Here is a 27,176-nt window from a genome sequence, read left to right as displayed (position 1 = left end):
AGGAAAGAGATAGTGAAGTAATATGAGTGTATGGAACTACACAGCAACCACAGAAAAGAGAATTCTTAGTATTAATTCACTGAAGTTAATTTCAATCAAGGCCTTAGAGAGGCATAACTCATCTGTCAGACATCAATCAAAAAAACTACAAAACATGATGTGACTTGGCTTTATTTTGTATCTTGGCCATTATCTTGATACCGATTGCTTCTTAATAACAAATTTACAAGGAAACATCTGTTCTACCATTCTTTCCTTCAAATAATTGCTGCATTACATCCAGCAGTAAGAGATTTTGGTCTTACATGTTCATACATATTGATTCACTAAATTCTGCTATTGTTGACTTGGATACCACTTATGCAAATATAATTATCTACCCTTATTAAACTGCAGATGTGTTCCAAAATTCCACACCCACCCCATATGAGATCACATGTGTGAAGGGAGAGGGTGATATTTCAAAACAAGAGTAATGCACAAGAGTAACACAAATATTCAGCACTAGCCTGTAAGCTTTACCTAACAAACTAAAACAAAGTAAAAGCTTTCATATGCAAACAGATTGCATCTCAAAGGAATTTAAAGAGTTTGGAAGGCTGTCTACTGACAAGAGCATCCCAGTGATTGAATCAAGTTGACTGTCTAGCTTCATGACTACAGAATTTCAAGCACTGACTCATGCAATGAACAAGTGTCAAGGAAAAATGCCATCAAGGAATGAACCCAATGTATGGTCATAAAATGTGTCCTTGTCCATCAATTGCGTTCCCTTGGTAAGAGATTAATCACATTTTTATTCCAAATTGTAAACAGACTTTAAGTCTGAAATTAAAATTGATAGCTACAAACTAGACTGAAAAGTCAATTTTTGTGGTTTATGAAATGTGAAGCTTATCCATCTTTCTGGCCTAACACTGTATATATTTGGGGTTTTCATAAACAAAGAATGTTGACACATAAAATGTAGAATTGAATAATACATGCTTGCATCAATTAAGACAATTACTTGTTTTCTTTGCAACATTTTTGCCTTCTAAGTTAATGATAAGTCAATTATTCTCTAATAGAAATTTTGAAATACAGCACAGACAATATTTTATGATTTTTCTCATCTGATAAACAAAATCAAAACCAATGATCAGTTCAGAGATTATTGATAATCAAAACAAATAACCCTACTCATGAAATAGCACTGTTATTCTCCAATTATATTATTGACTAAAACTGATTTTAAATTCCTTTTAGATGTAATTTTGATGTTCATATTTACATTTAATGGCACAGAAAATGAACCCATTATTTTCATCAACAATTACCATGCCTGTTCCTTGTGACAAATTTCCATCAGCATATAAATTGCTCACAATTTCAAATATTTCAAATTCAATTCCTTCATTGTGCAGACAAGGCTAAGTAACTACTTTTCAAGGTGATATTCAGGAATTTCTACCTCTAGACAATCAAGGCAAAACGAATGCAACTTTCAAAAAGTTAAATACATTCACATTTAGTTCTATTAATAACAAGCATTACATAATCAAAGTCTAAAATCAACCTTTCATAGATCTACAATTTTTTGAGTGTAATAATTACACTAAAATAGTCTGCACTTCAGCTATCATAGTGATGGACTCAAGATGAAGAATTCCTTGTGTAACGGTTTGGCTTTGATAACATCACACGGCCTGGAGCCCTGAAAAAGTATCATCAAGAATCTACTGTTACCCTGAAATCATTAGATGAAAATTTGACCCCCTTGAAAACAAGACAATTTTTGAGTGAAGTCTGGTAAATCAAATGGACAATTGTACAATGCTGGTTAAAAAAATGGCTGAAAATAATAATTTCTGCTCAAAAGGGAGTGAGACCTAATGGGACTTGAATAATGGATTGTTTTCCTAAATCTGGCCATCATTTTATACGTAATAAAATTTCCAGTCTACATCTTTATGGTACACAACCACCCAAAAAGGCTCCCAAGCACACCACCTGGGGATTTTCTCAGTCATCTATGCTTGATAAAATGTTTGTTGATTAACCTATCCTATTATTGTGTGTGGAGTCAAGGGTTCAGCCATTAATATGTGAGTTTTAAACATATGTCAACACTAGAATATACAGTAGCTGTTATCATCTGGTCATTCTCATAACATATATCACAAAACAATCATGGCATTTAAAAGTTTATAACCAAATGGTACATTCACTATTACTAGAAGATGGCCATCAGTCAACAAACCTAGCAGCTCTTTCTTTCTGTAGTCTACGCAAGTCATCTTGTTGCTGTCTGAGCTGTTTGCCAAGGTTTTCCATTTGATGCTGATGATCATTTTGGATTCTCTGCTGTGCCTCCAGTGACATGGGTCCATTCTGCTGGTTCAGTAAATTTGCAATAGTTGCACGTGCTCTCAATTCTTCATTTTCCATGTGATTGGATATCTCTTCTACACGATCTCGAAGAACTTGGATTGATGCATACAAGTTCTCATCACCACCCTGCATCATCGAAACAAAACATGATTTCTCATCATTTGAAGTCAAAATGCAATGATGCCCTCCTATGGTTGATTTGTCCCCAATCATCATCAGAAAAAACAAACAGTTAAGGCAAGTTTAAGGTGTGCAGGATAACAAGAAACTAAGTATACTCTATAACCATTTCCCCCTTCCCTTCCAGCTGGCGCTCCAATTTCTAGATCACAAAGACCACTACCGACAAGTCAGCTACATATTAGGGTCCTCATTAGTTTAGTTAACCAGTATAAATGAAAAACCTTTGATTTCGTTAAACTGTGAACAGAAAACCAATCTGAGTAACACAACAAGCTGTAACATGTACATACCATTGCACTTCTGATGTCAATGTGGACCAGTAAACAGCTAAGTTCACATTCCTCACTGTATGCATTCTTCAAAGGGACAGATCTGTATCCTGGATCCAAACAAAAACAGAATGAAATCAATTAAGTTAGAAAAATTGTAGAAATAAAGTGAATTTTAACATGAAAACTTTTTTCATGAAGTAGCAAGCTGTGCAAACTCAGGTGATTAAAACTGAGCTATTCAATTTTTATAAGCAAAGACAATCCTTTTAGTAGGTCCACCTTGCTACTGTGAAATTAATCCTTAACTGGCCCTTGGACTATTAATTTACCAAAGATCAATTGTTGCTTCCATTCAGAGAACTACACAAAGTACGAACCTGTCTTCAGACTGCACATGGGAAATATTGCATGGCCAATGAAGTTAGGTTCACCAAACATATCTTCATCAAAGACAACAAACCGAAGGTAAGCCAGAGGGGGGTTGATAACGTCTACATCAAACTTGACCCACCATACAGGGTTCAAACCATTATCCGCTAAAAAAAAAAAACATAACCAACCATGCTTTTAAGGGTATAATGAATTGATAAAGCACTACTCAACAAGGTAAGAGACATAAGAGAAATTATGAATTTTGATTTGGAACTAGGCCTACAAACAAAGAGTAACCTGCGTACGTTTTGTCTCTGTCTTGAATTTGGTGTTGTCATAAGGTGCTCCAACTATCTCAACCTCCACAAAAGGAGATGCTATCCCACGACCTGATTTCACGAGATGCCTTGCTCCAATGATCTACAAGAAAACATAAAGCTTTATGAGGTTTTAAATAAAATGACTTGTGTATGACTTCTTGCAGGGCACAGTGTAACTTCAAAAACATGCTGAATTGTACAATGAGTTGCTCAAAAAAGGATGACCAAAGTGTTTCTTACCGTTAGAGTAAGAGTCAATGGCTCTGCTCCAGAAGCATCCCGATTGTACAGATCAAATGTTTCACTTCTGATGCACTCTGGGTGAAGCACATAACCACACCTAAAAATAACCAACTCTATGTATTTTATAATGTTTTATCTCCTTGTGGTACACACAGTAGTCCTGGCATTGAAGCTTTACCCAGTCTCTAAAGCACAACAAAACTCTCAACTAGGATGACAGTCAGATAGGATTTAAGTCCATTGTAAGTTTCCCCTGAAGTGTTCTTCAGAGAAATTCAAGAAGCAAGCTATGAAAAAAAAGTAGCCAGTAAACAGGTGGGTACCGAGGGGACATAAGCTTTTATGCACTGTTCCTTCCAGTTTACATCAATCTTTAAATTTATTTCAGTTCAAGATAGGTCTTTCAATGTTTTTTCTTGTTTAAACAACCACCACTTAAAAGCAAGGAGCCGGTGACAAAGCCACAAGGTAGTTCTTACTACAGGGAACACTGTTAACCCCCTTTCCCACAGTTTGTTAGCTTTTCATGACAATATACTGACATTACAATCAAAGTGTCCTACCCAAGAACCAAACAATAGGTCTGGCATGATCTGATACTGCAACGTTTAAATACAGATTCCAGCATGGTTACTGTTAAGCCATTACCACAATTTTTACACTAAAACTTCCAGAAATCAAGATGTTACCTTCCATTGTCCAAAAATTTACCATGGTTCAACTGCATAGCTCGATCTAAAAATTAAGGTAAAGGATAAATACTGCTGTTCAGCTGCCACAAAATCTCTCAAGTATCCTAAAGCCTACTAATACATCAAACCAATGCATAGCAACCTATATTTAACAGACTCCACATCAACCAAAACCTGCTCTAAGTACACATTAGCCCAAGTCTGAAATTGTTCCTGCCATATTTGATGTTAAACCAACTTCTCCCAGTGGACTTCTCCCCTGAGTACACATGGACACCAAAATTGACGAGAGCCCTTGTACATGGCCATACTTCCCTCATAAGAAGTGGCTCTATCAAACTTTCCCTTTGCTTGCAAATACTTCATACAGCAGTCTCTTTCCCACACAATGTTATTTGTTTTGGTAAGCACCTGGCATCCAGTTTTCTTACCTAAATATTATTGAACATGGACTAGACAGTACAAAATTTTTCACTTTTTTAGTAGAGTTAGAGCCAATTTTTATGTCCATATCTCATTTCTTACCTGGTGTTTGATAATTGAGAGCACACAGCTGTACCCCATGGTTCCACATCATCACTGGGTCATAGTTAGAAGAATCAATTCTGCCCCCTTTGGGATAAACTCTACTGAACTGTTTTCTGTGATATCTTCACTGCTGTTAAGGCACTGCCTTTGTTTGCTCCTTATAATTGAGGGCAATTATAACAATCTTCTTATAACATGTTTCTTTGTCTGGAAAATTTAGGAGTTGAGTTCCAATTTAGAACTGCAATTTTATTCCATATCATGTACATGCACATGCTTCAGATAACTGAATTGTTTGATGACATGTTGGAATGTTTCCAATGTTAGTATTTATCGACAGTAATAATTAATCTATTTAAATAAATGGATTAAAGTAATGTTTTACAAACAGGAAAGGATACTTGATAAATTGTTTGCTCAACTTCTTGCCAAAAAATCTATCCAGTCTTGTTTCAGGGAATGATGACATCTCATAGTGTTTGCCAGATACATCTGTACAGGATAAAAAAATTAACCCATACATAGGAAAAGCAATAGAGAATGTAACATACTGGTTGTATTCCAAAAAAGCACTGTTACTGCAAATTGTCAGTGTTTGACAGTAATGTTGAGCAATCAGTCAAGGCAAAGTTGAGGAGTTTTGGATGAGCAAGCTTGGCAAGTAGTGCACATGTCACTATGAAGAGCAACAAAACAACACTGATGAAAACAACTTACTTCCAATGTCAAATGGTACTGACTGACAGTACACTACCAAGTCAGACAGCTCTTGACTTAGATTTGACTGACGCACCATTCTTTGAACCATTGCTTCTCTTTTATCTGCCATCTGTTGAAGTGCTTGTAACCAATCACCTAAATCCTGTGTAACAAAAAGATGTTTGCTAAAACTCCATCTGAAGACAAGTTAATGAAACTTGAAAAGAATTAAGTCACAAACCTCTTGGGATTCTGCTGCAGGTTCGAGTAAAATTTGACCATCACGTTTGGCAATTTGAAATACATGCCTCTGTCCTGGTTTACCTGCTATATTTTCTGAAAAAAACAAAATAACAACAATATAACTCACGAGTGGCATAACAATATTTAGAACAGAAAAGGACTAACACAAAACAGTTCAGAGTAGCTTGCTTATGACAAACAATCTTTCCTGATTAATTTGAAAGAGATGATGACTATTATCATGGAGGCACCAAATGTGTAATTTAGACACAGTACCTAATGCAGCACAATTTTTCAAAACAACCTTAATTCTTGCTTCAAATAAAAACATGTAGAACTTGTAACACATAAAAACAGCCACCACAGGTAAAGTAACAGTTAATTTAACAGAATTTAACCAGAAACAATAAATAGAAAAATAATTAAAATTAGAAACAGCATAAATAGAAACAAACCACCAAATAATTTTTTACAGAAAGAAAGACAAAAAAAACCAAACAAGAAAACAAAATGAAAACAAACAAAAAAACTGCCAGCACTGTTATAAAGACTTTGCAGAAAAATGTGAATATCAGTGAGATAAAATGTTTGTTACATCACTAACTTTCAACAAGACATGAGGCCACTCTCCACCATTACCAGAGAAGAAGCAAGTTTCATTATCAACATTTATCACTGAAACATACCAACAGTACATCCCTGTAGGTCTATACTTCCTTTCTGGAGATCCCCCAGGGGCGACATTTCATGATTCTACAAGTTAAATAACAGGACACAATATATTCATTTGGTGATAGTGCAAAAAGTCCATTTTTTAATTACACTTGCATTAAAATGTTCTCCTTTTCAGGCAGTAACTGGTAACATTAACCGACTGTAGTACCTCTTATTACTGTTTAGAATTGCTTGGAATTCTTGAAAATTCAACAGGTAAAAGGATTGATTTACAGGTTTGAAAATTTATTTTACCTATCATGCTTAAAATAAGGGAGAACACTGCATTAAAAACCAAATAACAGAATCAAACCATAAAGAGTAACCCAAATAAAAAAATATATTTCTTCATATATCTGAAGAACATTTCAGATAAATCTCAGTTCAATTGATCAAAAATAACAATCTAAGAGGGCAAAGTTATAATGTGTACATATAACCAATAGACCTCAGTCTTTAGCTTGCATTTTTTTGTTTACCCATTTCTGGTCTCCAGGGAATTCCCAGCTACATCTTTGTAAATTATTTGTACATATGTCAATAAGAGAAATTTGAAAGAAGCAGTTCTCTGAAGCATCAACATCTGACCAGAAATGGGTTAACAAAATAGACAGTCAAGCTAAAGAGGTCTATTGTGTTGAGTCTTAAATTTCCCCTCACGTTCTGTTCTAAATGTAAGAAGGCAGATATATATTAAAACAATTTAGCCTCTTTCTCACCTCAGTATTGTCATTTTGGGGATTAATGTTCTGTTCATCTTCTGCAACATAGTTAATCTCTTCACAATAGTTAGCTGGGAAAAACTTCTGTTTCTGTCCTCCATAATCACCAATCCACCTTTTAATTCAAAAAGCAATGAAGTGGATGATTTTTTTAAGCATTCTATTCGTTCATAAATCCTTTTCTTTTCCATTACTTTCCTTTTAACTCATAGCAATACCCAATAGACTTCAAAACCCTTCAAAAGATCACAATCCAGTCCTTGGTCACCAACAAATGTTGGATAAATGTCAGCATCTGAGCAACTGTGCACCTGCGGCTCCCCTAAGCTGACATCAGTCAACTAAAAACAAGTTGAGGTTGAGACATTGATCTCAAAAGTTCAACTATTCTTACACTGTGCTGTTTCACTATGATGACTCCTAAGCACTAAATGCATTCATTTGTGAACAGCATTGCTTTCTAATATATTATTGCTCTTTACTCTTAAACAATGTCTTCTTTTACAGAATACAACTAAAAAGGAAATTGAAAGAAAAACATACCATCCCCCATCCTCCTTGCTGACATTAGTGATAAATGCTCCCCTGCAAAATGACATCTCGTCTGGATTCTGAGCTTCATAATCCCACAGTGCCCTGCATGCAGCCTGGAAAAAGTCAAGAGGAAACAAGAATACCCTTAAATGTTGGAGTGTCACTGAGAAAACACAAACACAAGAGCCACTGTGACATTGTCAGAGAGAAGAATCTTTCTCTTGACTTTGCAAGAACATGTGAAACTGTCAAGCTGTACTGTGAAAATGTTCAAAAGATAACTTACACTTGTTTCTGATGTGCATTCTTTATATAAAATTGCTATATATGTTTTCTAAATGTAAGCCTGAATCAGGCTGAGGCCACTGAATCTAAATATCAGACAGCACTGCACAAGATTTCACAGATCAGACAATAATTTAGCACCAATAACTGTTGTTTACACAGTATTCTAACCAAATAGCTCCAAACTTTTTCTTGAGGGGACACAGGTTGATGGAAAAAATGACTTTACCTTTGTGATAAACTGGTTGGGTTCATGGTAATGATCTCCAGTCCCATAAATTGCATCTTCATCTGGAGACTAACAGAAGTGTTTTACATGATAAGCAACTTATACTGTTAGCAGTCATACACATAATATGGTCTGGGCTATAAGTTTAGCAGCTGTTTTCATGGGATAGGCCTGATTCATCTACAAGGCCCTACTAGGTTTTACTGAATAATTTACAGTAGTGTTCAAGTTGTGGGTCTTGTTTATTTGAAGAACTGCACAAGTTGAAAACTTGAATGATCAAATCTTCAGTGACAAAAAAGTACCCTTCTTGAGATAACTAGTTGGGAACTTCCTTAGAACACCACCTGTGTTCTGTTGCACCTCTCCCTCTTCCAATGTCAATTATTGACAGTGGGTCCATGAGTTCTCAAAGACTAATACTAGGAGGGGCAGCAGAGGCAGCAAGTGTCCCAAAAACAGTGTCTGAGAGGGTAGCTGGCAAGTTTTTCTATAATTTGCTTTAGGTTTAAATCACATTTAAAAAGGCAAATTAGAAATACCAAATACCAAAGAAAGAAAAAGAAGCATTACAGCAATGTTACAGTAGTTTGTCATTAAGTAAACATATTAATAGTAACCTATAACTGGGAAAAGGAATACCCCAAACTGTACATACCTGACCTACTTTAGACAATACCTACAGATAACACAAAATTAAGTCAGCATTTTTAGGTGAAGAATGATCATAAACCATACATAACATATTCACAAACTTCAAGATCATTAGAGTTCCACTCATGCTGTGAAAGTAAAGCTTAAAAATAATTAACACAAAACAAATAGTAGGATAAAAAAAAGTGACAAATGTAAGAATTCAAAGCAATATTTTCTCAGCATGTATGCGAAAAAAACAGGATTAAGACAAATAAAGACAATCCTCTATATGTGAATTTGTGTAATGGGAAGAAAAAACTTCTTTACCCAGTTTCCATCATTTTTTATGATTTTACAGAGAAGAGTGTTCCAATTTCTCTACAGCAGTAATTTATCTGATTTCTGACATTATGGAAAAGGTAAGTTTCTTACATCTTCATTGATTTGGTATTTGAGCTTCATGCCCTTGTACAGAGGGTGCTTCATGTAGAACTCAACCAATTCTACCAAACTTTCAAACTGAGCAGTTCCTATTGTATACAAGCGTCCTTCACGTTTTATTCTGCAGTGCTTAATCTTGCCTTCAGCTCTGCAAATAAACATTATCAAAAGTTTCTAATCATTAAATTAAGTTGAAACCAGAATATTTCTTAGAAGGCTTTTATTAACAATTTATGGAAGAAAAATAAATCAAATGGTTATTGTGGCTGACATTTGTTTCAACTACTTAAAGTGTTACAAAAAGCAGCTGACATTGAAGCCTTAATGGAGGAATTGATATAAACTTCTTTACTAAATTTTAAGTGGCAAGCCATATTGTTCACTGCAAAGAAATTTTTGAGATGCTTAACTGGTCACTGTGACTGTAGAGGAGCCATTGAACTCAACAGTCCCATTTATGGTTGAAGGAGTAAAACAGACAAACCTCAAAGCTCACCTAAATGATATGGCAAATGAAGATTCATCATTCTGTGACTCTGGATTGTTTTCTGCTTGCTCTTGCTCAGCTGCTGGGTTGTCAGACTCTTTCTTCCTAACAAGGAAGGCTCCGTTTCTTCTGACCCTCTTCAGCATGTCTTCTGCCTTGTCCCTTTTAAGATTATCATGGTACCAACTACAACAAGAAGTAAATCACTTTGCATTATTAATGAGCCAATAGACGTAGCTACGACAAATACTTGACCACTCTTTTGGCACTGATGTCTTACATTAAGATCCATATGTTAGCATTTGTTTTTTAGGAATGATTCAAAAAACAATCTTTTGCGTACTCACTCTTTTTCAAGATGTGCATTTGGCTGTTACCGCAAGGATTTTGGACATACAGAAAGGAAGAATACAACAACATCAAAAAATAAAATTAGAACATCTTAATGGACCTCTCTGTGTTTTTACACTTAATATAAAGATGATGGTGTCAACAGACACCAGACAACACAATGATAAGGATACCAGTTATTAAATGATGATGACAGAAGGCTAAAAACTAGTGAACAAAAAAGAGAAAAACAAAAATAAAACAGTAACAGTAAAGCTGATAATAACCTCTGCCATTCATCTTATTAACTATATATATTTTGCTCTCATTAATTATGTTCACATACTTTGGTGAATTATCTTGTATCTAGGATCACACAATGAAGAGAGCAATGTATTTTCAAACACAATGAATATCATACAAAGGAAAATAAATGAATGGCTTCCTTAGTTCAAAATTGGTAAAATGCAGATGATTTTAAGGCCAGTGCTTTTAGTCTGTCATGGGACAAGTCTAGTAATTCACCTGTGGAATGGCATCTGTCAGCGTGAGTTCAAAGTTCATACTTTTTAGTGGATGAGTCTGGTAAAAGTTGATGAGGCTGTATAAACTGTCAAATGTCACTTGATCAACAAGGTAGTACTTTGTTTGTCCATTCTCTTGCTTAGATTTGATTCGACAGTGCTGGACTTTCCCTTTACGCCTAAAGTGTTAGAAAAACCCCATATGAGTATTTCCAAGGTATCATGGCCAATGATTACTGTACGCTGTTGTAATTTTCTGATGTGATAACATATTGTTTGTGAACCACACAACACGTTTTTCTTAGAAGACACAATGCAATTCAAATTAAAACTTCTACACACCAGAAAGATAGTGAAAAGTCTCCAACAAAGGTTGTACTCTCCCGCACAAGGAAAGATCCATCTCCACGATTAAACTGTTTCAAAAGGTTTTCTGCTGCTTTGCGTCCATCTGGAAGCTTTCCATGAAACCATCTAAAAATTGCAAACAGATCAAATCCTTGAGTAACATTCCCCAAAATTATTCATACCTAGTTAACAGACAAGAGCTGAACCTTAAAATGTAATGTAAACAATGATAATGAAATTCATGTTAAATGATCTTGCAATTTTTTTAATCACATATCACTTATCATAATATAACTTAGACATAACATGTACTCTGATTGGTCAGAAATCTATTGTATATTTACCACACTGGGCAAATTCCTAGATTTTAATTTGTAAGGGCCCTTGATTTGGAGGAAACAAAGAGATCGCCTTGAATGCAAAAGATTCAATTTTTTTAACATCACCAAACTTTTCAGGTAAATTCAGTTTAATTAACTGGTTGCTCCGTATTATGCCTTTGTATTTTGTTGAACTGTCAAAGTGGAAGAGCTTCAGAAATTCTAGACTATAATTCCCCAAACTGCTCACTGAGAAATTTTTTGAGAAAATTGTAGCAACAAACTTACTGGTCGGATTTTCATTTTGATATTTACTGAAACTCTTACTCACATGAGGACAAAAACTACTTGCAAAGTGAACGCACTCAAGATTTTATGGTAATTCCATTTTCGGTCAAAGAATTTCAGCTTTCACTTGATAGTTTTTGGGGAGACCATTGTTTAGACCTATGTACTAACCTTTCACCAAAGTGAAGTTCATCTTTAGATGACTACAACAAACAAATAACACGTTTTTAGAACCCAATTGCATGTGATTTGACCAAAGTTTTTTCTTTTTAACATTGTTTACATTTTCTTTACTTATTTTAGTAAACTTTTGCCTCATAACAATTACTTATATAGCCCAATATACATAAGGATATGATCTAATGTGCTTGAAAATAACTGAAATAAAATAAGTAAACCTAACAATTAAAAATTTATGAAGGGGTAAGTTTCTAAAGAAACTGTGGTGCTGCGTCGGTGGGAGAGTATAGCAGGTAATTTAGTGTTAACAACTGGGTTGAAGACGTAAATTAGCCACCGTAAAGAGTAAAAAAGCTGACATTTCGAGCGTTAGCCCTTCGTCAGAGCGAGCCCTTCGAGCCATCGCTCTGACGAAGGGCTAACGCTCGAAACGTCAGCTTTTTTACTCTTTACGATGGCTAATTTACGTTTTCAACCCAGTTGTTAACACTAAATTACCAATTAAAAATTTATACAATTAACCTATCAAAACCTATTAACCTGCGGTGTGCGTGCGGCACATGCGCAGAGACAGTTAAAAAAACGTGCTCTTTAATGAAACATTTTGAAAAACTTAGTTACTTAATATATGCTTTGCTAAATTATAAAGTCTTAACTTCTTTCTTGGATTGTATGATATTAGTTTCATGTCTGATATTCTATGGTTATCCATTCCATTATGTGGGGTGGCCACGTAAAAGGCTCTGTCTCCTGACCTCTTCTTTAACTTTAGTGGGAAGGTTGAACTAACAACAACTCCTCATTTGACCTCAAGTGGTATGGGGATTTCTTCCTCATTGAAGCCAGTCCATGAATGGCCTTGAATTTCATTAACAATATTTTGAAGTTTATCCTGAATCTAGTTGGTAGCCAATGTAACTCTTGTAATACTGGTGTGATGTGACAATAACGCAAAGAGTTTGTAATAGGTCTAGCAGCTGCATTATGTACTTTCTGTAATTTGTTGATTTTAATGTAAGGGAGACCAGACAGAAAGCTGTTGTGGTAGCCAATCCATCCAATTACTACCACATGAACCAAGGTTTGTGTACAACCGTATGTGATGTACTTTCAGATTCCTTCAAATGTAATGCAGGTGATGATATGCTGCATTATATGTTTTGGTTATGTAGGTGTCCAGTTTTGAGTGTGCATCAAGCTAATCCCCAAGATTCTTTGCAGTACTTACTGGGACAACCTTAGAATTACCAACTGACAATTCACCAACAACTGACAATTCACCAATAACTGACAATTCACCAATAGGTTGAATAGTTTGAATGAATTTTCCACAATCTCTAAAACAACTTTCTAATACAAATTACTATATATGGGGTGAAGAGTGAAATGTTCATACTGTCATCCATTCACAAGTTTACTCACCGATTAAAGTTACTTTCAAAACACATCTGTTAAACATCATATTTAACAAGCAAAGAGAAATCTATTTTCCTGCAGTAAAATTCACCCAATAGCATGCTTAGTTAAACCAACAATTACACATGTATACCCCCACTGGATTACAGTAGTGTCTTCTATTCTTCACTTTTTTAAAAAAAAAAAAACAGCATTTAGATGAATATCAGACAAAAATTAATTATTCCTAAAAACACATGGACCTAAAAACTAAATAAATAAAAAGCTACTAAAGCCCAAATCAGAACCCTGATATGTATGATGCAATATCATGGTCGCTAGATATCTTAGCATCACATTTACTCCAAAGATGATGATGTTGAGACTGAAGGTGGGGAAATAGAAATGGAAACTAGAAACCTTCCATAGTTGAAATTTGATGTATCAGTGCTTCTTTTTAATATTTCTATCCATAAGGAAAAACACCAGTTCCAGTAAATATGGTCACCATGACCTTACAGTAACAAGAACTCTGATTAGGACATGGATTTAGACTATCTATGCCCACTGCATAGAATAACGTATACTAAGTGTCTTAAGTAGAGGTTACCAGTTACTTTCACAAGCATTTTGAGTTAAATAATTCACAATTAATAGTCTTATTCCATTGATACTAAAAACTATAATCTCTAGAAGATAAATAATTTAAGATAATCTGACTTAACTTTGACAAACAAGGCGTATACATGTGAGTTCATGCATGAGTAAGTTACCAAGCACAAACTTTAACCATGTCACTCCCAAGAACTAATGTTGACTTCTTCCCAACTTATTGAACCCAGCTTGTTAGTTCTCGTGGAGAATTTAGTTTTTTATCAACTAGGCAATATCACCTGGTTGACAATTTTGTATTAACAATTTACTTTGTACTTGTCCTCCTCACACTATGTTAAAATTATATGCAATAACTAAATAAATAAGAGATCAGTGAACTTTGATGAACACGAATTATCTTAACAAAATAATCATAACCAAATTAATTATAACTGACTGAAAGTCTTGTTGACAAAAGGATTGCTTTTTCCTGATAAAAATCATAGAAGACATTATTTAGATCTTGTATCAAACTTATTTTTAACAAGGCATAAAAAAGCCAGGTATATTTCTTTTCCTATGAAAACAGACATTTGGATGGTGATACAAAGGGTAATAAACTGTGGGATTCAGAGAAAGATCAGTTTGTAATGATTTGTGTCATGCATTCTTCAAGACTTACAGAATACACTTAAGTGAACAAATGTTTTCTGCAATCCCTAAACACTTACTAGATGGTACCAGATGATAGCCTGTGAACAAATCAAGTGTTGGAATAAAAACATGTAGCTGGCTTCCAACAGACATCACAGTTCATATCAAGTTAAACTGTGTTAAATCCTTAACTAATTAAGACATAAAATGGAGAGGTTAAAGGTTTGGTAACCAGTCAACTCGCCGACGGATCAACTCGCCGACGCCAACTCGCCGACATATAAAATCGAGTAGAGACGTCGGCGAGTTGGTCGTTAATCCAATACAACTTATTAGAAGTTAAACATATAGAAAAGTAAACGATATTTAGTAAAAAAACACTGGTGAACATTGGTGAACATCTAACAGAAGCTTAAACATTGGTGAACATTGGTGAACATCACCAATGACTATAACAGCTTAAGACGCAAACGAGTTATCGTGCGACAACAACACCGTAAAGACTCATCATGTCAATCGCTCAGATTTTTTTAACGAAAACTTGGCTTTCTAGACAAGATCTTTAGTAAAAAGTATTTCTTTTTATTTCAACAAAGTTTATAAGGATTTCAAGGCGAAAAAAGGGAAGTAAACATCACCAATGACTCAAACAGCTTCAAACGCGAACAAGTTATTGTGTGACAACAACACTGTAAAGACTCATCATGACAATCGGTCAGATTTTTTAACGAAAACTTGGCTTTCTAGATAAGATCTTTAGTAAAAAGCAATTCTTTTTATTTGCAACAAAGTTTATAAGGATCTCAAGGCGAATAAAGCAACGTTAACATCGCCAATGAACAAAATTGGCTGTAGACGCCAATGAGTTGTGTGAGTCATTGGTGATGTTTACTTCGCTTTATTTGCCTTGAGATCCTTATAAACTTTGTTGCAAATAAAAAGAAATGCTTTTTAACAAAGATCTCGTCTAGAAAGCCAAGTTTTCGTTAAAAAATCTGAGCGATTGACATGATGAGTCTTTACGGTGTTGTTGTCGCACAATAACTCGTTCGCGTCTTAAGCTGTTATAGTCATTGGTGATGTTCACCAATGCTTAAGCTTCTGTTAGATGTTCACCAATGTTCACCAGTGTTTTTTTACTAAATATCGTTTACTTTTCTGTATGTTTAACTTCTAATAAGTTGTATTGGATTGACGACCAACTCGCCGGCGTCTCTACTCGATTTTATACGTCGGCGAGTTGACCGTAATTCAAAGGTTTGATCTAAGAGGAGTCGAGGGAGTGAAAACTCTAGTTTCAGAGGAATCCTATGAAAAGAGTCACACTGTTAGGGACTGCCAGATAGACTTACAAGTGATTACTTAACAATATGGCACACACCTAGTATTACTATTATATTTGTAAGTGAAACAGAAAAGTATGTGCCTATAAACACAACCTAATATAAAGATATGCCTAGATAAATTTGGATTTACTTACTTCTCCAACTCCATTTCCATCAGCTCCCTCATCATCATCGTCATCCTCTGACTTGGTTTGCTCTTCCGTCCAGAACAGCTTATTCTTTGTTAGGCAGAAAAAATGGCGTTTCCAACCCTGACAGTAAAATGTATCTTGTAAATAACCAATAAACAACAGATCCATCAATAAAACAAAAAGATAAACTATCTAATCTTGTGGTTTTTTCTATTTCAAACCAATAAAACTTTCTGTGATGTCTTTAGGGACTTCCTCTTTGTTTTTCATAACTGTAGTAACACAAAAATCACCACTCATTCAAAATTAACTGTTGATATTTAGAACTCACAAAAATCATTTGACTTTCTAACATCCAAAACCAGTTGCTATGACTTTCCATAAAAATTTGGTGTTCAGTATTTCATTGTGTAAGATCTACTATGCTTGTTGTGCAAAGAACTTACATGATCAATTTCATCCTCTAACAGTAAATAACCATTCTTTACTGACTGGCTCAGATCATCCTCCAAAACTGCAAAGTTAAAAAAAAAACCACAAATTAACATTCTGAAATTTATTGATGAATAAAAATAGGTTCTCCTGAATGAAGTTTCAGTGCAGGCACAGTGTATGGAATGTCTCAAGGTGAAATCTGTAGTTATACTTGAATAATTCACAAGGCTTCTTTTAATTAGGAATCATGTTTCCTGAGAACCATTGTAAGTAACAACTTTTGAAAAGTTATGTGCTCATGTTGATTTGAAGTTCAATATGTTAAACTGACCCAAAGTTGACACCAAATAAATAAGCATGCCAAGTAACTTACTGGTATCACCAAAATTGGTTTCTGTAACCTGGTTGGGATCCTTGGGTAGTTTTTTATGCTATAAAAAAAACTGATTATTAAATATCGATATAATTGTATGGCACAATTTTGCTGCAAAAAGAGTGTATGAAAAATTAACATACATATTTCCCTTTCTCCTTAGCAAAATTCCCGAGCAGTTTGGTTAATATTGCTGAAAACTATCACCCTCTAACATGATAACAAAATAACTATTACATCTTACTGTGAAGATAAACATAGACAATACCCTAAATTTGTCTAATTAGAAACAATTTCCTATGTGCTGCAACATGTGGGATCCAAGAGTAGTTTTTAACCACAATATTCTCAAATGATTTTTTAAAACTGACACATAATTAAATTTTGCATGTGTTAAGGATTGGCTAATAAACAAAATTATCCCCATTTGTTATGAATTGACTTCTTGCATCAACAACTGTGCCTGTGCTCTAGAATTACAAGAAACACTGTTAAAAGTTCTATTGTTAAATAAAAAAGTTTCTTTTTCTTGCCTTGAGGATAATCTTGTGCTTGAGGGAAGCTGGGGATGGCATCTCCTTCTCAAGGGGATCAACTGGTTGGGTGAGAAGACAATCTATAATCCACAAAACAATGACAACTAAATTCATCACACAAGAACTATTACTAGTCAAAGAGTTATCTCCTCAATTCAAATGGTAATGAACACTCATTTACTACTCTCACCTTAGGGGCTTGTGAAATTTTTCTCACTCTTTAAACAATTTAAATACACTTATTTAGTCCAAATTGCCCTTAAACCACTTCTTTGCCTATTGAGTTTGCATTTAAGCCATTCCAGATGTTTGGTAGATGTATTTATTAAACATAATTAAGAATATGAGTAGTCTGACCACAAACCTCCAAACAAGTCTCTAAATGTCTGTGCCATGACTTTCTGTTGAGGTATGCTGCAGTGGTTCTCCAAAGACAAAATCAAAGGGTAGCTGAAAATGCAAATGAATTGAAATCTTGGTGAGTCACATTTGTTGGCTCATCACACCTAACAATAGGAAAGTAAGAACAACTTAGAGAGCAAGTGATTGAAATCATGGTTTATTTCAAGCTACAGTTTCCATCAAATAAAAAAGGTTGTTTCTCACTCTGAAGCAACAAATGCATTGTCCTTGATTGCTCGAACAACTTCCACAAACTTGATTCTAGAGACAAGGGTGTGGCCATGTGTGATAATGGGCTGTCCATCTGGTCCATCCCAGCAATCCACTAGAAAATAAACCAAACAGTAAATTAGGAAACAATTCCTAAACCTGAGAAATTAACCCACTCTTGCCTACATTGTGTTTCAACATTTCTTTTCTATTTATTCATTGAGAAGAATATAAGGGGCTTATTACCTCATTGAAAGCATCTGCTTAGTCTCTGCTTATATCAGTGTCAAGTTGTCAATGTTCTCAACCTCAGTTATTGGTTTTACCATACAAGACCTTGGAGTGTTACTATGGCCCTCTGGAATTACCTTTAGTTAGTTAGTTACTATTATCACACAGAGCCCTTTTCATACATATCAAATCACATGAAAAATTCATACCAATAGCCTGCAATGAAATTCTTAAGGTAATATATCAAAAACAAGTGCTAGTGTTTGACTAGGGTGTCCAGACACCGAGAAACAGATGAAAGCACTTGGCCTACCACCTTGTGCTTTTATTGTTTCGAGGTGTCTGGAGATCTCAGTCAAACACGACCCACAAGTTTTTGATATGGCTTCTAAAACTATTCACACTTTTTTAATATTTAGTAATTGGGGGTATTGTTTCAGTGCTCTAATTTCCCATGAGATTATGTATTTAAAAAATAATCAAAACATGGAAAATTTGTTGTTGTTTGTTGTAAGTCATGTAGGAGTGAAGATGGTGGAGACTTTTGCATAGAATACTCTAAGCTGTTTTCATTCTCCAAAAACTGGGCAATCAAAGTTGCTGCGAGGGAGTATTCCTAAGTCAAACCAAATGGGAAATTAATATTTTTTACAAATGGCTGATAAAAAGAAAAATTAAAGTTTCTGTATTTGATGTTGGTGGCGCTTTTTAAGATTATAGAGATTTGTACAAAGTTCAGTCATTGGGTACAAATTTGACAAAAATGGATGCCAACACCTAGAACTACTGGCTGAGGTTTTTCATTTTTGAATGCTTCTTTGTTCATGAATTGTGATGTAAACATTTTTGTCAACAAAAAAAAAAGTTAACTGGCAGTACAGCTGATTAATTATGATGATTAATTAAACTGAGGTATTGTTCTTGTGTTCAAACTTGTGAATTATTAAGAGTTTTAGAAATCTGTCTTAAAAGTCTGCTCTCTTTAGATCAACATGTACTAATGGTAAACTATGAATTCTATTCAAGAGAAACATGATACAACTTACATTCAAGGCAGCGGCAACCCATCCTCAGAGCACGAATGTAAGCTTCAACAGATGCTTCACCTTGAAACTGATCCCCAGTCAGATAGCTATAAATACAGATGAGTACTAAACATTTATTACTGACAATATAGTTAAGCCCACAAGTACAAGTTGATCATCATATGACCATTTGTATATAATCATACATATTCTGTGACGAGCTTAGGGTAAATCTTCAACGGTTGCTACAAACAAGCAAAACTTAAAACAGCATGAATAGGAGTGGAACATAAAACATACGTGTTGTGTGATGAGGCAATCCAGTAGCTTGTGAGTGGTTTCGTCATGTCCTGATAGACTTCACAATGTGATGAATTAAATGCACTGTTCCCTTTTGACATTAAGTAATCTAAGAACTATGAAAAATACCATCCCATCACATTAACCATCTTAATTTATGCAAAGAAATTCGATTAAAATTTCCTACCAGTTTCAATACATGCATTTTCATCTTAGTTTTGTTTGTGTGTAAAGGTTTTCTAAAGAAACAAAACACATGAAGAACTTATTCTGATATCATCCACCTCCCATCATTACAAATGTAAGGTACCTTGTGAATTGTTTTTCATGAGAACATGGTGCTATATCATAATAACATTCTCTAGCTCATACATTGTGGGTTTGTCTAACTTGTCTCATGACCTGCTCTCTTGATAATGTATTGACTGTTGTTACAAGGGCCCTCACACTTTTCATAGACCTCAATTTTCCAAGTGGTCACTTGGGACCTCACTCTATTTAATTTGTTCAACACCAATCTATGAACATATTCCCTTGATAAGATGATCAATTGGCCACATAGGTCTTTGGATGCAACGAGAAGTACTACTACCACATACTTAGATATTTCTGAATACACTACCTCTGACACAGTGAAATAGGGTTCAGAATAGCTTCTACTTCCATCTGCTAAATATTCCAGCATATAACTTCTGACAGTCTCTAAATCCTTAGCTCCAGGCTCCTGAAAGATGGTAACCCAGTTATAACCATAAATTTATTCTTCCAAAAATTGCTTTAAATCAAAGTAACAGTGATGAGGTATTACATAAATCCTGAATACACATAGGCTTACCTCCTGCTCCTCCAAAAGGAATCTCTGAAAATTTGCAAGAGGTACATAGGTACTAAAGCAAGAGATACAAATAAAAGACTTCCTGTGTTTGAGGATTAATAGTTAAATTAAACAGTGTTTTAAGTTGTAAAAGAAACTGTTCCACTGTGTTTGCTAACATAAAAAGAGAGAGGCTTTAGGTTATTAACTAAAAGTTAAAAGCTGAACACACTGCCGATAGAATAGCAAATGAATTTAAGAAAAGTTTTACTTAAGCGCTACAATTCAAAATATATAAAGCATTTGTTTACTGGATCAATTTCTATGGCATGAAAACTGAAATTTCTTTGTTTTTAGACCAAATTCTTGAGCTAAAATTGGAAATGTGTGATAGACAACGCAATCTTGGGAGTGAGAGAGTTAAGTCAGAAACACTGAACTCATGAGCCACACTAAAAATGTCCATTATTCCATACCTACCCATTTTCTATATAATCACCAAATCTTTTTGTCAGCTGAAAAACAAGCCAACAACTCAATACAATGTAAGTAAACACTGCAAAACCTTTTCAACAACACTTACATAGATAACTATTAAATAGATAACTAAAATCTGTTTCTGCAATCAGTCTTCAACACAACAGTGGGCTTTTGAAACCAATAATGAGAGAATCTCAAAAACTTCCTGTAAATGTTTTTGTGGACTCCTGAACAATTTAAGAGAAAAAAAGAGGAAAAAAAGATCAACAAAGAGATGAGATATTATCAAACTTACCTCTTTAACAGTCATTATGTCATTGTAAATTTTTCGAAATCCCTCAAAATCAATGTGCCCTTCCCCTCTTCCTGCAATCTGAATTCAATAAAAACAAAATGACAAATTTGAAACAAAATTTATTGACTGAGTCAAATTTAATTCTAGCTACTGATATCAATTTGGGGTGGAAATTAGACCTGTCAATGCTAACAGTTTCAAGAACATAAAATTTCAGTGAACTAAACTTGCATTTTAGTAATTGCCAAATCTCCCCATGCAATTTGCAATGAAAATAAAAAATGCCATATACCTGAATGAGCTCTTTAAGTCTTGCATTACTCAGTTTGATGTTAGCACGCTGAAAAAATGCTCTAAGCTCTTTCATGCCAATAGACACTGGGTGTTCTAAAGACCTACACATTAAAACAGAATAGATGGTAAGACATCACATTGGACAAAAGTACATTGTACATACTTTGCTTTTTTTGTTGTTGTTGTTGTATTTTTTTCTAGTTTTAGTTTGTTTTAGATAATGACAAGGAACAATATGAGCAAAGGGAAATAAAAATCAGACTGGTTTTATTAACAATTTTAAATTAAGAAAATAAATGTACCATAACAAAGAGATGGTAGTTGGTTATAAATATGATGTGAAAGGATCACTGTTGCTGCTGCAACTTGTTCAAATTATTGCATTGCCTTAATTTTTTTGCTATCAAATAAACAAAAAAAAACACTTCCAATGCAGACTCTTATCTGTTGCTGCTTAATCTTACCATTGGTTTAGAATATCTTTCCTTCGTTTCACTTTATTTCAAAACACCCATCCCAAAAACAAAGGATGGTTTAAATTTAACAACTTGACATAGCCTGTAACTTTCAAATTCATTTTTCAAATTTAAAGTGGTTGATGTAACTTACGAGGAGATGATCAGTTGAAAACTAAGTTGCATCTCCCAGATAACAAATATGGACAAAAATTTTCCATTAAACATATTACACAGACTTTTTGTGCCACTATATAATGACAGCAAGTACTCTTAAGGACAACTAACACAATTTACACATACATTATAATAAATTAAAATTAAAGTCAAACATTAAAATACTACTCAATAATTAAAAAAAGTCAATCCTTTTAACAAATAGAAACCTGTTATCTCATGGAAACTACATGTAAACTCTAATTAAAGTAACATTTTAGAAACTTTGACCACTGAGAAATAAATGCATAACAATGTTGAATTAAAAAGTGACTCTTCTAACTTCCATAAAACAATAAATAAGTATTTTTACTGATGGGCTAAAGGTCCATATTGAGAAAAACTATAGCTGAGATCTCTAGAGGGTATAGTAATTCCCAATATTTTCTGACCAAGACAGTTTAATGACATAAATTGGTTTTTAAGAAAGTTTGTGGATGTAACCACCATGTAACTGACTTGAAGCACCCGCCTCCCACAAATAATTTGTAATTTAAAAAATCTTTGGCAAAAGCACCATTCATACAAAAAACACTGCATAGAACAGATTTGTTTGCTTGTTTTTCAAAGATACCGAAATTTTAATGCAATTTGTGAAGATCTAAGAAATTGCTAATCAAGTGCAAAATGTTGTAAAAGTTTTAAAATGATATTACAAAATAATGAAAATAAATCTGACATACAAGTAAATTTATCAGCTTTTAAGCATAAAGCAAGAAAAACACAACATTATGTACCACCAAAGTAACGAGTGGTTCCTTACACAGACAAACACTCACAACTTTAAAACATTCATGAATTTGACTTTACTTACAGTAACTTTCTATATACTGTATGTGGTTGTGAATAGAAGTGAAGATGTACTTTGTAAATTGATAGTTCATGAAAATGTGAAAAACACATTTGATTGAAGATTAATAGCTAATTCAGTGATGGAATTAAATCAACATGTGACAACAATTCTTCCCAGTAAAAAATTACATCTGTGTCAACAAACAATCAAATTGCTGAAATAGTACACCAAGAAGATATAGATAAATATAATAATATTTATAGCAAGATGTAGTAACCCAAATAATGTAATATGACAACATCTCCATGGTAACTTAATAAATGCACAACAATTTGTGGTTAGTCCAACAAAGTGGGTAAATTATGATAACATTGGAATTATAAAAGAAAAGATTCTAGTGAATGGCATGAACAAAATCATCTAATTATATCTAGATGTAACAAAGAGGACTGTAACTGCTATTTTAACACACACAAAAAGATAAATATATAAATAAATCAATTTTAAATAAAACACATTACAGTACCAAGAGTACCACTGGAGGAAGTTTTCTCTGAAAAAAATTGCAACATAATGAGATGTAAAAATATTGATAAAGAAGAAAACAGATGGAAAATTCACGATTGTACCAAACTAAAATGGTACACAGAACAAATTTCAAATTGATCATCTCACTTGTCCATAGATCTTCTAAGTTGTGAATAACAAACAATTCATTTGACTAAGTCTGTATCTGACACTCTTTTACCTTTAGAGTAACAAAACTTGTGCAAGATACTGATGAACTTTAAAAAAATCATAGTGCAGTAAGACTGTTAACTATGACTACTCTGATGCCCACAGAACATGATTGTAACCACAACTTTTCCATGAGAACAGTTCCTCTTGGAAAAGAAACTGAATCACACACTACAAAAGGCTTGTCACTTTAATATAGCATTCAATTTGCTATATTAAAATGCACTCATATATCAGCACCCATGGTGGAAATCTTCAAAGGAAACAAGTTAAGGGTTATAAGTCACTTGAATAACATCCCTAATTTCCTGCTTTAAAATAACTCATGAGCTATCTTGAAGTTTTGTTTTCAGACACTTCTCAATTGCTTCTTTCAGTTAGTCACTATGATTCGATAATGTATAATGATACAGTATTGACAGTTTATTTAGTATAAAAACCTTTATAAACTTATCATTATACCATGAAAATTAAAGAAATTTTTAAATCAGGATCACAGAGTCAACCAAATTTACAAATTTCATTTCAAATAGCCTCAATCAACACTGAAAATGAAAAAAAGAATGAAACAAGTAGCACAATGCAAGAAAAGGATGCTATTGTAAAAGGATGCTGTTGTAAAGACTTGTGTATTTACATGTAGACACATTACCAGCTATAAAATGGAAACATTTAGGACTAAATTAAGTTTTTTAAATTTTTTTTATTTGAGGTATCTTAATCAATACTATTACATAATAATTTCAATAAATTAAAATTTGAATTGTCAACTACTGTCTTGGTAACAAATTGAAAGTGAAACAGCTATTTACATTGTGCAAGAAAACTGAATAGCCTGACAGGAATACTTTTACTCTGGTAATTTTTAACCAAATCAATGTGCAGAAGAAGCAGAAGAAGAAGGAGAAGAGCAATCAGTAACTTACAATACTGCAGATGGATTTCCTGTTTCATTAATGCTGCCAATGTGAGATTTATAAAACAAATACAGGTAAAATTATACAACATAAAGCCACATGATAGAATCTGTGGTGCAAACACTGCATCAAAGACCATTCACACCTCACCCCAAATTAAGCCACTTTATAATATAATTCAGTACCACTTACTCTACAGATTTGTTTTTTTGTGTGCTTGAAAAAGAGGAAGTCAAGGTAAAATCTCATCACAGAATATCCTGATGTTGAGGTAAAAAAAACTTTTTGACAGGGATGGTCCATTGACCATTGTTCACCACAGACATTGACTTCAATGTACTTCAAGTGGTATCTTTCTAAGTAAAAAAACAAAACAAAACAAACAAACGGAGAAGATCCCTAGGATTTCGCTGAAAACAGCTGGAAAGAGGTTGTGTGGAGGAAACTGATCCACAGAGTTTTTTAATAAAAACAATTCCTTCACTTAGAATTAATCTTATTATTGTGTGCAAATACCATGTGTTTAAGTGTAAGTTGAAATACAAAGTCAATATTGACCTCTGTCCTCTGTAAAAGTAACAACCCCAGAGAAAACCCTAAGACAGAGTTCTGTTTGAAATATCATAGGCTGTAGATCCATGTTCTTGTTGACTCTAAGTTTAGTTTCATTTGTACACAGCATATTTGGTTAAAATTAGTCGACATAATTTTTCACAAGAAATAACAGTTTTAATAAGGGTATCTGGCAAATAGCAGCAAACAATAAAATCAAAATCTGGCTTGCCATGAAAAGGTTACCTCCTTGATACTAGTAATTTCATTCTACAATCTGAACTGTTTGCATGCAAACATGAATTTAACCTGACAACTGAAAGCTCACTAAATATACTACTGGAAAAAGATAGGTGGGTGCTATTAACATGTCAACAATGCTGGTCTCTGGAAGGGACATTTTTCCCGTGATTAATTGTCAGAAACTCAGCATAAAATCATAATACCCCTCAGATATGTTTGTAGCGAAAAAAATAATTGCTAATTGAGGTGGCTAATACAATGCAGGTCAAGCATTTAAGTTAAAAAAAATACTCCACTGGGTATAAATAACGCACTCATATTGTTTAGAAAAGAAAGGGAAAAAAACAAAGTGTCATGAAGTCTCCAGATGGGCAGTGATCAAAGTTTAATATATGCATGATGTGCTCACAAGAGGCTGTCAAAAAAATCACCATTAGATACTACTGCTATTTACTCTAGAATTGTGTCTAGCATCACAATTATTACGCTTAGGGAAGAAGCTGCCTGACTTACGATCTTTTTGGTGCAGATGACAATGCAGCCATACCATTCCATTCTCTCAACAACCATCTGGAAAACAGGAACAAAATACCATCACTTTCTAACTCTCGCACTAAATTCCTCAAAAAGGTTTCAAGTTTACTAACAAAAACGCCGCAGCGAAACACTGTTTGTTCTACAACGATATCCTGCTCAAATGAAAAACATACCGACATAAGGCTCCCGAAGATAAATTTTCATAACTAAAAGGATGTCTCCTAGGAAGTGAAATATTTTGTATTTTTACCCTTGATTTCAATCATGTACACATATCAGCAGGACAGACCGCACATAAATTTTAATCAATTCTTGTCGTTGCACATTTGTTAGATAGTCACCCTTGGTATCATTACAAAAAGTGTCATGTTATTTTCGAACGGAAAGACAGCCTACCTGTGGATGAGCACTTCTTGTGTCGCTATCAGACTTTCGTACATCAAATACACGAGTCCCCTAACCCAGTATTCTCGTTCTTTAAAGCTAGGCGCTAGAATTAAAGACACGGCATTACTTGGAAAGAGGATACAGCATATAGGCGGATCTAATCTGAAATTCAAGATTCTGTGTGCAAACGATCTGCTAAAATGTAAAAATAACCTTACCTACTAAACTTAACGTTTTCAGCTTGAATTCACTGCCATAGAAGATGGCGAGGCAACAGTTTGGATCGAGTCTACGAGCTAATTCGGGATTTCTGTCGAAGTCTTTGGACCCTAACCCTCTTCGAACTTCTTTAATCTCTCGAATAAAAACTGCAAACAACAACAGAATGAATGAACACACGATCACACTGAAAACTGAGCAGTAACAGTTTTGAAGTGCCGTGAAATGCTCAGCGAATCAAAACAGTGAAATAGACAGACAGTTTAAGCGCGATCATCACCTGAGCCCTCCAGTCTGCCTCCTTCTCTTCCAGTTCTACACCAAACAACTTGAAACTCTTCCATCTTCAACATGAAAATCCTCAAATCCGGTGTTTGCCTTTTAGAGTAGTATCTTGTCATGGCGCTACCTTCTTTTAATGCTCCGATGATCGGTCCCATCTCTTCGCCGAGACCCGGCGGAGGAGAGTACGTGTTTTCCACAGACATGTTCCCAAACACGGAATGCTATTCCATAACCCTGTTTCAAAGACAACAAAGTTGAAGGATTGTCGCGTTAATAACTGCGCAAATTAAACATCTTGTTCTTCCCCCACCATCTTATGTTATTTATTCCGATCACGTGATGATCTCCGGTGGTAT

General features: G+C 34.3%; 1 protein-coding gene across 5 annotated transcripts; it reads right to left on the bottom strand.

The window, feature by feature from the left end:
• Window positions 1-155: 155 nt before the first annotated feature.
• On the bottom strand, window positions 156-27,176 carry LOC113679030 (1-phosphatidylinositol 4,5-bisphosphate phosphodiesterase gamma-1). 5 transcript variants are annotated; one of them, XM_089198855.1, is made up of 42 exons: window positions 26,816-27,172; window positions 26,535-26,684; window positions 26,326-26,419; window positions 25,906-25,962; window positions 24,607-24,639; window positions 23,469-23,495; window positions 21,477-21,579; window positions 21,185-21,262; window positions 20,890-20,924; window positions 20,431-20,482; window positions 20,218-20,319; window positions 19,596-19,711; window positions 19,317-19,402; window positions 18,034-18,154; window positions 17,792-17,877; window positions 17,425-17,507; window positions 16,892-16,949; window positions 16,530-16,597; window positions 16,087-16,203; window positions 14,684-14,704; window positions 11,955-11,986; window positions 11,170-11,301; window positions 10,829-11,006; window positions 10,321-10,343; window positions 9,983-10,159; window positions 9,478-9,634; window positions 9,068-9,088; window positions 8,410-8,478; window positions 7,905-8,008; window positions 7,359-7,476; window positions 6,612-6,678; window positions 5,924-6,018; window positions 5,701-5,845; window positions 5,385-5,475; window positions 4,981-5,105; window positions 4,453-4,498; window positions 3,761-3,860; window positions 3,506-3,620; window positions 3,206-3,364; window positions 2,847-2,935; window positions 2,243-2,499; window positions 156-1,696 (listed from the first exon to the last, which is right to left on the bottom strand). In XM_089198855.1, exons 1-42 carry the CDS (start codon window positions 27,021-27,023, stop codon window positions 1,636-1,638), a joined length of 4,056 nt encoding a protein of 1,351 aa, XP_089054981.1. In that variant the 5' UTR covers window positions 27,024-27,172; the 3' UTR covers window positions 156-1,635. The 5 variants fall into 5 exon arrangements, with proteins under 5 accessions (XP_089054981.1, XP_089054979.1, XP_027051758.2 ...); XM_089198853.1 differs by lacking the exon at window positions 24,607-24,639; XM_027195957.2 differs by lacking the exons at window positions 23,469-23,495; window positions 24,607-24,639 and having other exon boundaries at window positions 26,816-27,176.

This window comes from Pocillopora damicornis, chromosome 3 (assembly GCF_964200805.1).
Source record: "Pocillopora damicornis chromosome 3, jaPocDami1.2, whole genome shotgun sequence".
Taxonomy (NCBI): domain Eukaryota; kingdom Metazoa; phylum Cnidaria; class Anthozoa; order Scleractinia; family Pocilloporidae; genus Pocillopora; species Pocillopora damicornis.
This window is presented reverse-complemented; position numbering and strand designations above follow the sequence as displayed.

Bases quoted from the DNA above. Each gene is read 5' to 3' on its own strand.
- LOC113679030 (XM_089198855.1), bottom strand. From the start codon at position 27,023: ATGTCTGTGGAAAACACGTACTCTCCTCCGCCGGGTCTCGGCGAAGAG. The intron at 18,155-19,316 runs GTAAGTTGTATC...TTTATTTTCTAG, and splicing joins GGGTTGCCGCTGCCTTGAAT to TGGATTGCTGGGATGGACCA. The intron at 10,160-10,320 runs GTGAGTACGCAA...TTCTTGTTGTAG, and splicing joins AATGCACATCTTGAAAAAGA to TTGGTACCATGATAATCTTA.